Source organism: Protomyctophum parallelum (assembly GCF_964188405.1).
Source record: "Protomyctophum parallelum genome assembly, chromosome: 1".
In the NCBI taxonomy this organism is placed as follows: Eukaryota; Metazoa; Chordata; class Actinopteri; order Myctophiformes; family Myctophidae; genus Protomyctophum; species Protomyctophum parallelum.
The window spans coordinates 108,381,505-108,399,603 of NC_139697.1; the positions used below are offsets into that span (position 1 = coordinate 108,381,505).

The 18,099-nt window shown below is 41.4% G+C and overlaps 2 protein-coding genes across 3 annotated transcripts in view; both read left to right on the plus strand.

The window, feature by feature from the left end:
• Positions 1 to 18,099, plus strand: part of LOC310865820 (tripartite motif-containing protein 16-like) — a 162,997-nt gene that overhangs the window by 109,517 nt on the left and 35,381 nt on the right. The gene's annotated exons all lie outside the window — the stretch shown is intronic.
• Positions 1 to 18,099, plus strand: part of LOC310871996 (NACHT, LRR and PYD domains-containing protein 3-like) — a gene marked incomplete at its 3' end in the record, with an annotated part of 75,569 nt that overhangs the window by 22,362 nt on the left and 35,108 nt on the right. Inside the window, exons 7-9 of the mRNA XM_083783645.1 lie at positions 1,128 to 1,241; positions 4,011 to 4,124; positions 7,153 to 7,266. Of these exons, the coding sequence (XP_083639771.1) occupies positions 1,128 to 1,241; positions 4,011 to 4,124; positions 7,153 to 7,266 (342 nt within the window). The remainder of the gene's footprint in view (positions 1 to 1,127; positions 1,242 to 4,010; positions 4,125 to 7,152; positions 7,267 to 18,099) is intronic.

Genomic DNA, 18,099 nt, shown 5'->3' on the forward strand with positions numbered 1-18,099 from the left:
AACACCAAACGTCCGTATTGTGAGCAGAGCTTGTAGATCGGCTACTTTTGGTCATTCTTTACCAAAAGTACCCGATCTACAAGCTCACAACACGGACGTCGCGTTGCTTATAGATCGGCTATTCTTTGCCGTATCCCCCCCCCCCAGGATTAGCGGGGGTTCATGTGGTTAATCAATCATGCTGCTGATATTTTCATATTGTCAAGGTGGGGCACTGTTTTCATATTGCTGGATAATGGATATAATATTAATGTATTGATAATAATCATAGGCCTATGTTATTTTAAAAGAATAACCTTTTTATCATAGACATTTAGGCAGGGCTTAAAGTTCCTTAGTCCTGGGGACTGATTTCAGTCCGGAGGACTTCATTTCTCACCTTAGAAATATTGCACGAATCAGAGCCTATTTGTCCTTGGACGATGCAAAAACGCTAATCCACGCCTTTGTTTGTTCTCGGCTTGATTACTGCAATGCACTTTTTTCAGGACTGCCTAAGAAAACAACTGACAGATTACAACTTGTCCAAAATGCAGCAGCCAGAGTTTTAACTAGAAATAAGATGAGAGAACATATTACTCCAGTTTTGGCTTCAATGCACTGGCTTCCGGTTGTTTTTAGGATTGATTTTAAAATTATTTTACTTGTCTATAAAGCTCTCAATGGTCTCGCACCTTCCTACCTACATGACTGCCTGCCTAAATATGTCCCAAACCGCCCCCTAAGGTCTTCCACTGCTGGCCTGCTCGCTTTGCCTTAAAAAATGGCAACTAAAAAATACGGGGAAGCAGCTTTTTGCAAAAAATCTGTTTCAGTCTTGGGATTGTTTTTGCTTTAAGCCCTGCAAATAGGCCTAAATGCCTGCAAACATATTTTCATTGACCCATTTTGGGCGGGAACCCCTTTTGGTGTTAGCATTATGTTATGCTTTAGCTATTGAAAAACAGCAGATCTACAAGCTCATAGCTCGGCACCGAGTGGCGCTGCAGTGTTCACTATCTGAAACCCAAAACCCAAGATGTTGTTTTCTCTCTGCTTGTAGAACGAGACATAATGATTAAGAACGTTTAACAGTGACTTTTTCATTCATAATAATGATAATTGTATAATCTTTGTTATGATTCCAGAAGTGTCTACCACAGAGCAGAGTCTCCAACTCCCAGCCTTCTGTCTGTGAAGAGTGACCGGTCTAAAGGATTTGTTCCTGACTTCAGTAACGAACCTGGACCTCCTGACTCACAGTATGTCAACCCTCCTATAAATACATACAACACAATACATGTATGTATGGTTGTCTCTGCCAGGCTGAATGGTCCAGTCCATGTTTTACACCCTGTCTCTGCCAGGCTGAATGGTCCAGTCCATGTTTTACACCCTGTCTCTGCCAGGCTGAATGGTCCAGTCCATGTTTTACACCCTGTCTCTGCCAGGCTGAATGGTCCAGTCCATGTTTTACACCCTGTCTCTGCCAGGCTGAATGGTCCAGTCCATGTTTTACACCCTGTCTCCTCCAGGCTGAATGGTCCAGTCGTTCGAATCAGGGGGGCAGTCAGACAGATATTTTGTGAAGCCACTAAGGAAATCGGGATTTCCTGAAAGTTCATATAATGGCCTGTTGTGGTGCTGTTATTTGACCCAGAAAAACCCATAGCCCCATAGAAGTCCATGTATTTGGGCCCAACTTCACCTAGACTGTATTACCTTAATAAACATGGTCATGAATACTTTCTGCTTCCAGTCACTAGTTTAACGTCTCATTTCTCATGTCATAATATTATTTTTGGAAAATTATGGTCCCATTTATTTAAAAACAATGACCATAAAGTCGCGTATGTTCTGAGGGGCGTGGCTACCGTTACAGTCTATGAACGGGAGCCACCCCCCGTTCAGTCAAAATAAAAACCAACAAAGAGTAAGGGGGGGGAAGTCCCGCCTCGTTGTCTGGGCCAGCCAATGGCCAGCTGGGCCCAAACGGAGCCAGCCAATGGCCAGCTGGGCCCAAACGGAGCCAGCCAATGGCCAGCTGGGCCCAAACGGATCTAGAAATATGGCGACTTACAGTGCAAGGCATTACAGGCTTCATTTTTCGTCCATGTTAGACCCGGGGAACGCTTTGTCCATACTTTTTTACAGTCTATGGTTCGAATTCATTCCCTATGCCCCATATAGTGCACTACTTTGGGGTTCCGCCATTTTGTTATAGTGTCCGAATATGTAGTGAGCATTTTAGCACCCTAATGTAGTGGACTGAAGTATCCCACAATGCACCGGGAATTGTAGGGAGCATCCGATGGTCACTACAAAAACACAGCGAAGCAAATCTGCCCCATAATGCATTGCGCAAGCTCGCTCTTGAGCGCACATGCACGCGTCTGTGCACGTGCGCTGCTTCTGCATGCATGCGCTCCAACTCAGAAGAGGCAGAAGTTGAACCAGCGAAAGAAATCAACACAAATGTACTTTTTAAACGTTGGTTTTCCTTCTCTTTTCTTCCCTGGCGGATCTCGAAGCTACAGATCTCGAGACAAATGATCTGTGCATTTATTTGCAATTGTTTTATTTTATTTATAATAAAACAATTAATTTGCAATAGTATTACTAATCTGATTCATTGTATCACCCAGGCCCAGCGCATGACGTTAGGAGAGGAATCAGTTGCTTGCTGTAGAATATATTTGCGAGATTCTTTATCACAAACGTAGGCTAAATACATGCATGTGAGACACATTAATTGTGTCCGAACATATGTTTTATTAATATTCATTAATTCCTGCCATGAAAAAAATATGTTATCTAACATAATTTCATTGAATCGCGATAAATACATTAAAACTTCATTATGTAGGCCTATAGATAGTAATTTATTGGACTGCTGTTTCTGTTAACACCAAACGTCCGTATTGTGAGCAGAGCTTGTAGATCGGCTACTTTTGGTCATTCTTTACCAAAAGTACCCGATCTACAAGCTCACAACACGGACGTCGCGTTGCTTATAGATCGGCTATTCTTTGCCGTATCCCCCCCCCCCAGGATTAGCGGGGGTTCATGTGGTTAATCAATCATGCTGCTGATATTTTCATATTGTCAAGGTGGGGCACTGTTTTCATATTGCTGGATAATGGATATAATATTAATGTATTGATAATAATCATAGGCCTATGTTATTTTAAAAGAATAACCTTTTTATCATAGACATTTAGGCAGGGCTTAAAGTTCCTTAGTCCTGGGGACTGATTTCAGTCCGGAGGACTTCATTTCTCACCTTAGAAATATTGCACGAATCAGAGCCTATTTGTCCTTGGACGATGCAAAAACGCTAATCCACGCCTTTGTTTGTTCTCGGCTTGATTACTGCAATGCACTTTTTTCAGGACTGCCTAAGAAAACAACTGACAGATTACAACTTGTCCAAAATGCAGCAGCCAGAGTTTTAACTAGAAATAAGATGAGAGAACATATTACTCCAGTTTTGGCTTCAATGCACTGGCTTCCGGTTGTTTTTAGGATTGATTTTAAAATTATTTTACTTGTCTATAAAGCTCTCAATGGTCTCGCACCTTCCTACCTACATGACTGCCTGCCTAAATATGTCCCAAACCGCCCCCTAAGGTCTTCCACTGCTGGCCTGCTCGCTTTGCCTTAAAAAATGGCAACTAAAAAATACGGGGAAGCAGCTTTTTGCAAAAAATCTGTTTCAGTCTTGGGATTGTTTTTGCTTTAAGCCCTGCAAATAGGCCTAAATGCCTGCAAACATATTTTCATTGACCCATTTTGGGCGGGAACCCCTTTTGGTGTTAGCATTATGTTATGCTTTAGCTATTGAAAAACAGCAGATCTACAAGCTCATAGCTCGGCACCGAGTGGCGCTGCAGTGTTCACTATCTGAAACCCAAAACCCAAGATGTTGTTTTCTCTCTGCTTGTAGAACGAGACATAATGATTAAGAACGTTTAACAGTGACTTTTTCATTCATAATAATGATAATTGTATAATCTTTGTTATGATTCCAGAAGTGTCCACCACAGAGCAGAGTCTCCAACTCCCAGCCTTCTGTCTGTGAAGAGTGACCGGTCTAAAGGATTTGTTCCTGACTTCAGTAACGAACCTGGACCTCCTGACTCACAGTATGTCAACCCTCCTATAAATACATACAACACAATACATGTATGTATGGTTGTCTCTGCCAGGCTGAATGGTCCAGTCCATGTTTTACACCCTGTCTCTGCCAGGCTGAATGGTCCAGTCCATGTTTTACACCCTGTCTCTGCCAGGCTGAATGGTCCAGTCCATGTTTTACACCCTGTCTCCTCCAGGCTGAATGGTCCAGTCCATGTTTTACACCCTGTCTCCTCCAGGCTGAATGGTCCAGTCCATGTTTTACACCCTGTCTCCTCCAGGCTGAATGGTCCAGTCGTTCGAATCAGGGGGGCAGTCAGACAGATATTTTGTGAAGCCACTAAGGAAATCGGGATTTCCTGAAAGTTCATATAATGGCCTGTTGTGGTGCTGTTATTTGACCCAGAAAAACCCATAGCCCCATAGAAGTCCATGTATTTGGGCCCAACTTCACCTAGACTGTATTACCTTAATAAACATGGTCATGAATACTTTCTGCTTCCAGTCACTAGTTTAACGTCTCATTTCTCATGTCATAATATTATTTTTGGAAAATTATGGTCCCATTTATTTAAAAACAATGACCATAAAGTCGCGTATGTTCTGAGGGGCGTGGCTACCGTTACAGTCTATGAACGGGAGCCACCCCCCGTTCAGTCAAAATAAAAACCAACAAAGAGTAAGGGGGGGAAGTCCCGCCTCGTTGTCTGGGCCAGCCAATGGCCAGCTGGGCCCAAACGGAGCCAGCCAATGGCCAGCTGGGCCCAAACGGATCTAGAAATATGGCGACTTACAGTGCAAGGCATTACAGGCTTCATTTTACGTCCATGTTAGACCCGGGGAACGCTTTGTCCATACTTTTTTACAGTCTATGGTTCGAATTCATTCCCTATGCCCCATATAGTGCACTACTTTGGGGTTCCGCCATTTTGTTATAGTGTCCGAATATGTAGTGAGCATTTTAGTACCCTAATGTAGTGGACTGAAGTATCCCACAATGCACCGGGAATTGTAGGGAGCATCCGATGGTCACTACAAAAACACAGCGAAGCAAATCTGCCCCATAATGCATTGCGCAAGCTCGCTCTTGAGCGCACATGCACGCGTCTGTGCACGTGCGCTGCTTCTGCATGCATGCGCTCCAACTCAGAAGAGGCAGAAGTTGAACCAGCGAAAGAAATCAACACAAATGTACTTTTTAAACGTTGGTTTTCCTTCTCTTTTCTTCCCTGGCGGATCTCAAAGCTACAGATCTCGAGACAAATGATATGTGCATTTATTTGCAATTGTTCTATTTTATTTATAATAAAACAATTAATTTGCAATAGTATTACTAATCTGATTCATTGTATCACCCAGGCCCAGCGCATGACGTTAGGAGAGGAATCAGTTGCTTGCTGTAGAATATATTTGCGAGATTCTTTATCACAAACGTAGACTAAATACATGCATGTGAGACACATTAATTGTGTCCGAACATATGTTTTATTAACATTCATTAATTCCTGCCATGAAAAAAATATGTTATCTAACATTATTTCATTGAATCGCGATAAATACATAAAAACTTCATTATGTAGGCCTATAGATAGTAATTTATTGGACTGCTGTTTCTGTTAACACCAAACGTCCGTATTGTGAGCAGAGCTTGTAGATCGGCTACTTTTGGTCATTCTTTACCAAAAGTACCCGATCTACAAGCTCACAACACGGACGTCGCGTTGCTTATAGATCGGCTATTCTTTGCCGTATCCCCCCCCCCAGGATTAGCGGGGGTTCATGTGGTTAATCAATCATGCTGCTGATATTTTCATATTGTCAAGGTGGTGCACTGTTTTCATATTGCTGGATAATGGATATAATATTAATGTATTGATAATAATCATAGGCCTATGTTATTTTAAAAGAATAACCTTTTTATCATAGACATTTAGGCAGGGCTTAAAGTTCCTTAGTCCTGGGGACTGATTTCAGTCCGGAGGACTTCATTTCTCACCTTAGAAATATTGCACGAATCAGAGCCTATTTGTCCTTGGACGATGCAAAAACGCTAATCCACACCTTTGTTTTTTCTCGGCTTGATTACTGCAATGCACTTTTTTCAGGACTGCCTAAGAAAACAACTGACAGATTACAACTTGTCCAAAATGCAGCAGCCAGAGTTTTAACTAGAAATAAGATGAGAGAACATATTACTCCAGTTTTGGCTTCAATGCACTGGCTTCCGGTTGTTTTTAGGATTGATTTTAAAATTATTTTACTTGTCTATAAAGCTCTCAATGGTCTCGCACCTTCCTACCTACATGACTGCCTGCCTAAATATGTCCCAAACCGCCCCCTAAGGTCTTCCACTGCTGGCCTGCTCGCTTTGCCTTAAAAAATGGCAACTAAAAAATACGGGGAAGCAGCTTTTTGCTTCTACGGGCCGTCGGCATGGAACAAGCTCCCACTGTACCTTCGTCAGGCAGCCTCTGTAGACATTTTTAAAGCTCAGCTCAAGACCCACTTCTACAACATTGCTTTTAATTGATCTTTTATTTTTTGTTATTCATGTCCTCACTGTATTGCATTACTGCTTGTTTTTTAATGTCGTTGCCTTGCTTTTCTTTTATTCTCCATTGTTCTGTAAAGCACTTTGAGCTGCATTTCATGTCATGAAAGGTGCTATACAAATAAAGTTTTATTATTATTATTATTATAGGGGTCATTTAATGAGATCAGTGCAGATTTGCAAAAAATCTGTTTCAGTCTTGGGATTCTTCTGCTTTAAGTCCTGCAAATAGGCCTAAATGCCTGCAAACATATTTTCATTGACCCATTTTGGGCGGGAACCCCTTTTGGTGTTAGCATCATGTTACGCTTTAGCTATTGAAAAATACCAGATCTACAAGCTCGTAGTGTTCACTTGCTGAAACCCAAAACCCAAGATGTTGTTTTCTCTCTGCTTGTAGAACGAGACATAATGATTAAGAACGTTTAACAGTGACTTTTTCATTCATAATAATGATAATTGTATAATCTTTGTTATGATTCCAGAAGTGTCCACCACAGAGCAGAGTCTCCAACTCCCAGCCTTCTGTCTGTGAAGAGTGACCGGTCTAAAGGATTTGTTCCTGACTTCAGTAACGAACCTGGACCTCCTGATTCACAGTATGTCAACCCTCCTATAAATACATGTATTTGGGCCCAACTTCACCTAGACTGTATTACCTTAATAAACATGGTCATGAATACTTTCTGCTTCCAGTCACTAGTTTAAAGTCTAATTTCTCATGTCATAATATTCTTTTTGGAAAATTATGGTCCCATTTATTTAAAAACAATGACCATAAAGTCGCGTATGTTCTGAGGGGTGTGGCTACCGTTACAGTCTATGAACGGGAGCCACCCCCCGTTCAGTCAAAATAAAAACCAACAAAGAGTAAGGGGGGAAGTCCCGCCTCGTTGTCTGGGCCAGCCAATGGCCAGCTGGGCCCAAACGGAGCCAGCCAATGGCCAGCTGGGCCCAAACGGAGCCAGCAAATGGCCAGCTGGGCCCAAACGGATCTAGGAAGATGGCGACTTACAGTGCAAGGAATTACAGGCTTCATTTTACGTCCATGTTAGACCCGGGGAACGCTTTGTCCATACTTTTTTACAGTCTATGGTTCGAATTCATTCCCTATGCCCCATATAGTGCACTACTTTGGGGTGCCGCCATTTTGTTATAGTGTCCGAATATGTAGTGAGCATTTTAGTACCCTAATGTAGTGGACTGAAGTATCCCACAATGCACCGGGAATTGTAGGGAGCATCCGATGGTCACTACAAAAACACAGCGAAGCAAATCTGCCCCATAATGCATTGCGCAAGCTCGCTCTTGAGCGCACATGCACGCGTCTGCGCACGTGCGCTGCTTCTGCATGCATGCGCTCCAACTCAGAAGAGGCAGAAGTTGAACCAGCGAAAGAAATCAACACAAATGTACTTTTTAAACGTTCGTTTTCCTTCTCTTTTCTTCCCTGGCGGATCTCGAAGCTACAGATCTCGAGACAAATGATCTGTGCATTTATTTGCAATTGTTTTATTTTATTTATAATAAAACAATTAATTTGCAATAGTATTACTAATCTGATTCATTGTATCACCCAGGCCCAGCGCATGACGTTAGGAGAGGAATCAGTTGCTTGCTGTAGAATATATTTGTGAGATTCTTTATCACAAACGTAGGCTAAATACATGCATGAGAGACACATATTAATTGTGTCCGAACATATGTTTTATTAACATTCATTAATTCCTGACATGAAAAAAATATGTTATCTAACATTATTTCATTGAATCGCGATAAATACATAAAAACGTCATTATGTAGGCCTATAGATAGTAATTTATTGGACTGCTGTTTCTGTTAACACCAAACGTCCGTATTGTGAGCAGAGCTTGTAGATCGGCTACTTTTGGTCATTCTTTACCAAAAGTACCCGATCTACAAGCTCACAACACGGACGTCGCGTTGCTTATAGATCGGCTATTTTTTGCCGTATCCCCCCCCCCCCCCAGGATTAGCGGGGGTTCATGTGGTTAATCAATCATGCTGCTGATATTTTCATATTGTCAAGGTGGTGCACTGTTTTCATATTGCTGGATAATGGATATAATATTAATGTATTGATAATAATCATAGGCCTATGTTATTTTAAAAGAATAACCTTTTTATCATAGACATATAGGCAGGGCTTAAAGTTCCTTAGTCCTGGGGACTGATTTCAGTCCGGAGGACTTCATTTCTCACCTTAGAAATATTGCACGAATCAGAGCCTATTTGTCCTTGGACGATGCAAAAACGCTAATCCACGCCTTTGTTTGTTCTCGGCTTGATTACTGCAATGCACTTTATTCAGGACTGCCTAAGAAAACAACTGACAGATTACAACTTGTCCAAAATGCAGCAGCCAGAGTTTTAACTAGAACTAAGATGAGAGAACATATTACTCCAGTTTTGGCATCACTGCACTGGCTTCCGGTTGTTTTTAGGATTGATTTTAAAATTATTTTACTTGTCTATAAAGCTCTCAATGGTCTCGCACCTTCCTACCTACATGACTGCCTGCCTAAATATGTCCCAAACCGCCCCCCTAAGGTCTTCCACTGCTGGCCTGCTCGCTTTGCCTTAAAAAATGGCAACTAAAAAATACGGGGAAGCAGCTTTCTGCTTCTACGGGCCGTCGGCATGGAACAAGCTCCCACTGTACCTTCGTCAGGCAGCCTCTGTAGACATTTTTAAAGCACAGCTCAAGACCCACTTCTACAACATTGCTTTTAATTGATCTTTTATTTTTTGTTATTCATGTCCTCACTGTATTGCATTACTGCTTGTTTTTTAATGTCGTTGCCTTGCTTTTCTTTTATTCTCCATTGTTCTGTAAAGCACTTTGAGCTGCATTTCATGTCATGAAAGGTGCTATACAAATAAAGTTTTATTATTATTATTATTATAGGGGTCATTTCATGAGATCAGTGCAGATTTGCAAAAAATCTGTTTCAGTCTTGGGATTCTTTTGCTTTAAGCCCTGCAAATAGGCCTAAATGCCTGCAAACATATTTTCATTGACCCATTTTGGGCGGGAACCCCTTTTGGTGTTAGCATTATGTTATGCTTTAGCTATTGAAAAACAGCAGATCTACAAGCTCATAGCTCGCCACCGAGTGGCGCTGCAGTGTTCACTATCTGAAACCCAAAACCCAAGATGTTGTTTTCTCTCCGCTTGTAGAACGAGACATAATGATTAAGAACGTTTAACAGTGACTTTTTCATTCATAATAATGATAATTGTATAATCTTTGTTATGATTCCAGAAGTGTCTACCACAGAGCAGAGTCTCCAACTCCCAGCCTTCTGTCTGTGAAGAGTGACCGGTCTAAAGGATTTGTTCCTGACTTCAGTAACGAACCTGGACCTCCTGACTCACAGTATGTCAACCCTCCTATAAATACATGTATTTGGGCCCAACTTCACCTAGACTGTATTACCTTAATAAACATGGTCATGAATACTTTCTGCTTCCAGTCACTAGTTTAAAGTCTCATTTCTCATGTCATAATATTCTTTTTGGAAAATTATGGTCCCATTTATTTAAAAACAATGACCATAAAGTCGCGTATGTTCTGAGGGGCGTGGCTACCGTTACAGTCTATGAACGGGAGCCACCCCCCGTTCAGTCAAAATAAAAACCAACGAAGAGTAAGGGGGGAAGTCCCGCCTCGTTGTCTGGGCCAGCCAATGGCCAGCTGGGCCCAAACGGAGCCAGCCAATGGCCAGCTGGGCCCAAACGGAGCCAGCAAATGGCCAGCTGGGCCCAAACGGATCTAGGAAGATGGCGACTTACAGTGCAAGGAATTACAGGCTTCATTTTACGTCCATGTTAGACCCGGGGAACGCTTTGTCCATACTTTTTTACAGTCTATGGTTCGAATTCATTCCCTATGCCCCATATAGTGCACTACTTTGGGGTTCCGCCATTTTGTTATAGTGTCCGAATATGTAGTGAGCATTTTAGTACCCTAATGTAGTGGACTGAAGTATCCCACAATGCACCGGGAATTGTAGGGAGCATCCGATGGTCACTACAAAAACACAGCGAAGCAAATCTGCCCCATAATGCATTGCGCAAGCTCGCTCTTGAGCGCACATGCACGCGTCTGCGCACGTGCGCTGCTTCTGCATGCATGCGCTCCAACTCAGAAGAGGCAGAAGTTGAACCAGCGAAAGAAATCAACACAAATGTACTTTTTAAACGTTTGTTTTCCTTCTCTTTTCTTCCCTGGCGGATCTCAAAGCTACAGATCTCGAGACAAATGATCTGTGCATTTATTTGCAATTGTTTTATTTTATTTATAATAAAACAATTAATTTGCAATAGTATTACTAATCTGATTCATTGTATCACCCAGGCCCAGCGCATGACGTTAGGAGAGGAATCAGTTGCTTGCTGTAGAATATATTTGTGAGATTCTTTATCACAAACGTAGGCTAAATACATGCATGAGAGACACATATTAATTGTGTCCGAACATATGTTTTATTAACATTCATTAATTCCTGACATGAAAAAAATATGTTATCTAACATTATTTAATTGAATCGCGATAAATACATAAAAACGTCATTATGTAGGCCTATAGATAGTAATTTATTGGACTGCTGTTTCTGTTAACACCAAACGTCCGTATTGTGAGCAGAGCTTGTAGATCGGCTACTTTTGGTCATTCTTTACCAAAAGTACCCGATCTACAAGCTCACAACACGGACGTCGCGTTGCTTATAGATCGGCTATTCTTTGCCGTATCCCCCCCCCCAGGATTAGCGGGGGTTCATGTGGTTAATCAATCATGCTGCTGATATTTTCATATTGTCAAGGTGGGGCACTGTTTTCATATTGCTGGATAATGGATATAATATTAATGTATTGATAATAATCATAGGCCTATGTTATTTTAAAAGAATAACCTTTTTATCATAGACATTTAGGCAGGGCTTAAATTTCCTTAGTCCTGGGGACTGATTTCAGTCCGGAGGACTTCATTTTTCACCTTAGAAATATTGCACGAATCAGAGCCTATTTGTCCTTGGACGATGCAAAAACGCTAATCCACGCCTTTGTTTGTTCTCGGCTTGATTACTGCAATGCACTTTATTCAGGACTGCCTAAGAAAACAACTGACAGATTACAACTTGTCCAAAATGCAGCAGCCAGAGTTTTAACTAGAACTAAGATGAGAGAACATATTACTCCAGTTTTGGCATCACTGCACTGGCTTCCGGTTGTTTTTAGGATTGATTTTAAAATTATTTTACTTGTCTATAAAGCTCTCAATGGTCTCGCACCTTCCTACCTACATGACTGCCTGCCTAAATATGTCCCAAACCGCCCCCCTAAGGTCTTCCACTGCTGGCCTGCTCGCTTTGCCTTAAAAAATGGCAACTAAAAAATACGGGGAAGCAGCTTTCTGCTTCTACGGGCCGTCGGCATGGAACAAGCTCCCACTGTACCTTCGTCAGGCAGCCTCTGTAGACATTTTTAAAGCACAGCTCAAGACCCACTTCTACAACATTGCTTTTAATTGATCTTTTATTTTTTGTTATTCATGTCCTCACTGTATTGCATTACTGCTTGTTTTTTAATGTCGTTGCCTTGCTTTTCTTTTATTCTCCATTGTTCTGTAAAGCACTTTGAGCTGCATTTCATGTCATGAAAGGTGCTATACAAATAAAGTTTTATTATTATTATTATTATTATAGGGGTCATTTCATGAGATCAGTGCAGATTTGCAAAAAATCTGTTTCAGTCTTGGGATTCTTTTGCTTTAAGCCCTGCAAATAGGCCTAAATGCCTGCAAACATATTTTCATTGACCCATTTTGGGCGGGAACCCCTTTTGGTGTTAGCATTATGTTATGCTTTAGCTATTGAAAAACAGCAGATCTACAAGCTCATAGCGCGCCACCGAGTGGCGCTGCAGTGTTCACTATCTGAAACCCAAAACCCAAGATGTTGTTTTCTCTCTGCTTGTAGAACGAGACATAATGATTAAGAACGTTTAACAGTGACTTTTTCATTCATAATAATGATAATTGTATAATCTTTGTTATGATTCCAGAAGTGTCTACCACAGAGCAGAGTCTCCAACTCCCAGCCTTCTGTCTGTGAAGAGTGACAGGTCTAAAGGATTTGTTCCTGACTTCAGTAACGAACCTGGACCTCCTGACTCACAGTATGTCAACCCTCCTATAAATACATGTATTTGGGCCCAACTTCACCTAGACTGTATTACCTTAATAAACATGGTCATGAATACTTTCTGCTTCCAGTCACTAGTTTAAAGTCTCATTTCTCATGTCATAATATTCTTTTTGGAAAATTATGGTCCCATTTATTTAAAAACAATGACCATAAAGTCGCGTATGTTCTGAGGGGCGTGGCTACCGTTACAGTCTATGAACGGGAGCCACCCCCCGTTCAGTCAAAATAAAAACCAACGAAGAGTAAGGGGGGAAGTCCCGCCTCGTTGTCTGGGCCAGCCAATGGCCAGCTGGGCCCAAACGGAGCCAGCCAATGGCCAGCTGGGCCCAAACGGAGCCAGCAAATGGCCAGCTGGGCCCAAACGGATCTAGGAAGATGGCGACTTACAGTGCAAGGAATTACAGGCTTCATTTTACGTCCATGTTAGACCCGGGGAACGCTTTGTCCATACTTTTTTACAGTCTATGGTTCGAATTCATTCCCTATGCCCCATATAGTGCACTACTTTGGGGTTCCGCCATTTTGTTATAGTGTCCGAATATGTAGTGAGCATTTTAGTACCCTAATGTAGTGGACTGAAGTATCCCACAATGCACCGGGAATTGTAGGGAGCATCCGATGGTCACTACAAAAACACAGCGAAGCAAATCTGCCCCATAATGCATTGCGCAAGCTCGCTCTTGAGCGCACATGCACGCGTCTGCGCACGTGCGCTGCTTCTGCATGCATGCGCTCCAACTCAGAAGAGGCAGAAGTTGAACCAGCGAAAGAAATCAACACAAATGTACTTTTTAAACGTTTGTTTTCCTTCTCTTTTCTTCCCTGGCGGATCTCAAAGCTACAGATCTCGAGACAAATGATCTGTGCATTTATTTGCAATTGTTTTATTTTATTTATAATAAAACAATTAATTTGCAATAGTATTACTAATCTGATTCATTGTATCACCCAGGCCCAGCGCATGACTTTAGGAGAGGAATCAGTTGCTTGCTGTAGAATATATTTGTGAGATTCTTTATCACAAACGTAGGCTAAATACATGCATGAGAGACACATATTAATTGTGTCCGAACATATGTTTTATTAACATTCATTAATTCCTGACATGAAAAAAATATGTTATCTAACATTATTTCATTGAATCGCGATAAATACATAAAAACTTCATTATGTAGGCCTATAGATAGTAATTTTTTGGACTGCTGTTTCTGTTAACACCAAACGTCCGTATTGTGAGCAGAGCTTGTAGATCGGCTACTTTTGGTCTTTCTTTACCAAAAGTACCCGATCTACAAGCTCACAACACGGACGTCGCGTTGCTTATAGATCGGCTATTCTTTGCCGTATCCCCCCCCCCCAGGATTAGCGGGGGTTCATGTGGTTAATCAATCATGCTGCTGATATTTTCATATTGTCAAGGTGGTGCACTGTTTTCATATTGCTGGATAATGGATATAATATTAATGTATTGATAATAATCATAGGCCTATGTTATTTTAAAAGAATAACCTTTTTATCATAGACATATAGGCAGGGCTTAAAGTTCCTTAGTCCTGGGGACTGATTTCAGTCCGGAGGACTTCATTTCTCACCTTAGAAATATTGCACGAATCAGAGCCTATTTGTCCTTGGACGATGCAAAAACGCTAATCCACGCCTTTGTTTGTTCTCGGCTTGATTACTGCAATGCACTTTTTTCAGGACTGCCTAAGAAAGCGACTGACAGATTACAACTTGTCCAAAATGCAGCAGCCAGAGTTTTAACTAGAACTAAGATGAGAGAACATATTACTCAGTTTTGGCATCACTGCACTGGCTTCCGGTTGTTTTTAGGATTGATTTTAAAATTATTTTACTTGTCTATAAAGCTCTCAATGGTCTCGCACCTTCCTACCTACATGACTGCCTGCCTAAATATGTCCCAAACCGCCCCCTAAGGTCTTCCACTGCTGGCCTGCTCGCTTTGCCTTAAAAAATGGCAACTAAAAAATACGGGGAAGCAGCTTTCTGCTTCTACGGGCCGTCGGCATGGAACAAGCTCCCACTGTACCTTCGTCAGGCAGCCTCTGTAGACATTTTTAAAGCACAGCTCAAGACCCACTTCTACAACATTGCTTTTAATTGATCTTTTATTTTTTGTTATTCATGTCCTCACTGTATTGCATTACTGCTTGTTTTTTAATGTCGTTGCCTTGCTTTTCTTTTATTCTCCATTGTTCTGTAAAGCACTTTGAGCTGCATTTCATGTCATGAAAGGTGCTATACAAATAAAGTTTTATTATTATTATTATTATAGGGGTCATTTCATGAGATCAGTGCAGATTTGCAAAAAATCTGTTTCAGTCTTGGGATTCTTTTGCTTTAAGCCCTGCAAATAGGCCTAAATGCCTGCAAACATATTTTCATTGACCCATTTTGGGCGGGAACCCCTTTTGGTGTTAGCATTATGTTATGCTTTAGCTATTGAAAAATAGCAGATCTACAAGCTCATAGCGCGCCACCGAGTGGCGCTGCAGTGTTCACTATCTGAAACCCAAAACCCAAGATGTTGTTTTCTCTCCGCTTGTAGAACGAGACATAATGATTAAGAACGTTTAACAGTGACTTTTTCATTCATAATAATGATAATTGTATAATCTTTGTTATGATTCCAGAAGTGTCTACCACAGAGCAGAGTCTCCAACTCCCAGCCTTCTGTCTGTGAAGAGTGACAGGTCTAAAGGATTTGTTCCTGACTTCAGTAACGAACCTGGACCTCCTGACTCACAGTATGTCAACCCTCCTATAAATACATGTATTTGGGCCCAACTTCACCTAGACTGTATTACCTTAATAAACATGGTCATGAATACTTTCTGCTTCCAGTCACTAGTTTAAAGTCTCATTTCTCATGTCATAATATTCTTTTTGGAAAATTATGGTCCCATTTATTTAAAAACAATGACCATAAAGTCGCGTATGTTCTGAGGGGCGTGGCTACCGTTACAGTCTATGAACGGGAGCCACCCCCCGTTCAGTCAAAATAAAAACCAACGAAGAGTAAGGGGGGAAGTCCCGCCTCGTTGTCTGGGCCAGCCAATGGCCAGCTGGGCCCAAACGGAGCCAGCCAATGGCCAGCTGGGCCCAAACGGAGCCAGCAAATGGCCAGCTGGGCCCAAACGGATCTAGGAAGATGGCGACTTACAGTGCAAGGAATTACAGGCTTCATTTTACGTCCATGTTAGACCCGGGGAACGCTTTGTCCATACTTTTTTACAGTCTATGGTTCGAATTCATTCCCTATGCCCCATATAGTGCACTACTTTGGGGTTCCGCCATTTTGTTATAGTGTCCGAATATGTAGTGAGCATTTTAGCACCCTAATGTAGTGGACTGAAGTATCCCACAATGCACCGGGAATTGTAGGGAGCATCCGATGGTCACTACAAAAACACAGCGAAGCAAATCTGCCCCATAATGCATTGCGCAAGCTCGCTCTTGAGCGCACATGCACGCGTCTGTGCACGTGCGCTGCTTCTGCATGCATGCGCTCCAACTCAGAAGAGGCAGAAGTTGAACCAGCGAAAGAAATCAACACAAATGTACTTTTTAAACGTTTGTTTTCCTTCTCTTTTCTTCCCTGGCGGATCTCAAAGCTACAGATCTCGAGACAAATGATCTGTGCATTTATTTGCAATTGTTTTATTTTATTTATAATAAAACAATTAATTTGCAATAGTATTACTAATCTGATTCATTGTATCACCCAGGCCCAGCGCATGACGTTAGGAGAGGAATCAGTTGCTTGCTGTAGAATATATTTGTGAGATTCTTTATCACAAACGTAGGCTAAATACATGCATGAGAGACACATATTAATTGTGTCCGAACATATGTTTTATTAACATTCATTAATTCCTGACATGAAAAAAATATGTTATCTAACATTATTTCATTGAATCGCGATAAATACATAAAAACGTCATTATGTAGGCCTATAGATAGTAATTTATTGGACTGCTGTTTCTGTTAACACCAAACGTCCGTATTGTGAGCAGAGCTTGTAGATCGGCTACTTTTGGTCATTCTTTACCAAAAGTACCCGATCTACAAGCTCACAACACGGACGTCGCGTTGCTTATAGATCGGCTATTTTTTGCCGTATCCCCCCCCCCCCCCAGGATTAGCGGGGGTTCATGTGGTTAATCAATCATGCTGCTGATATTTTCATATTGTCAAGGTGGTGCACTGTTTTCATATTGCTGGATAATGGATATAATATTAATGTATTGATAATAATCATAGGCCTATGTTATTTTAAAAGAATAACCTTTTTATCATAGACATATAGGCAGGGCTTAAAGTTCCTTAGTCCTGGGGACTGATTTCAGTCCGGAGGACTTCATTTCTCACCTTAGAAATATTGCACGAATCAGAGCCTATTTGTCCTTGGACGATGCAAAAACGCTAATCCACGCCTTTGTTTGTTCTCGGCTTGATTACTGCAATGCACTTTATTCAGGACTGCCTAAGAAAACAACTGACAGATTACAACTTGTCCAAAATGCAGCAGCCAGAGTTTTAACTAGAACTAAGATGAGAGAACATATTACTCCAGTTTTGGCATCACTGCACTGGCTTCCGGTTGTTTTTAGGATTGATTTTAAAATTATTTTACTTGTCTATAAAGCTCTCAATGGTCTCGCACCTTCCTACCTACATGACTGCCTGCCTAAATATGTCCCAAACCGCCCCCCTAAGGTCTTCCACTGCTGGCCTGCTCGCTTTGCCTTAAAAAATGGCAACTAAAAAATACGGGGAAGCAGCTTTCTGCTTCTACGGGCCGTCGGCATGGAACAAGCTCCCACTGTACCTTCGTCAGGCAGCCTCTGTAGACATTTTTAAAGCACAGCTCAAGACCCACTTCTACAACATTGCTTTTAATTGATCTTTTATTTTTTGTTATTCATGTCCTCACTGTATTGCATTACTGCTTGTTTTTTAATGTCGTTGCCTTGCTTTTCTTTTATTCTCCATTGTTCTGTAAAGCACTTTGAGCTGCATTTCATGTCATGAAAGGTGCTATACAAATAAAGTTTTATTATTATTATTATTATAGGGGTCATTTCATGAGATCAGTGCAGATTTGCAAAAAATCTGTTTCAGTCTTGGGATTCTTTTGCTTTAAGCCCTGCAAATAGGCCTAAATGCCTGCAAACATA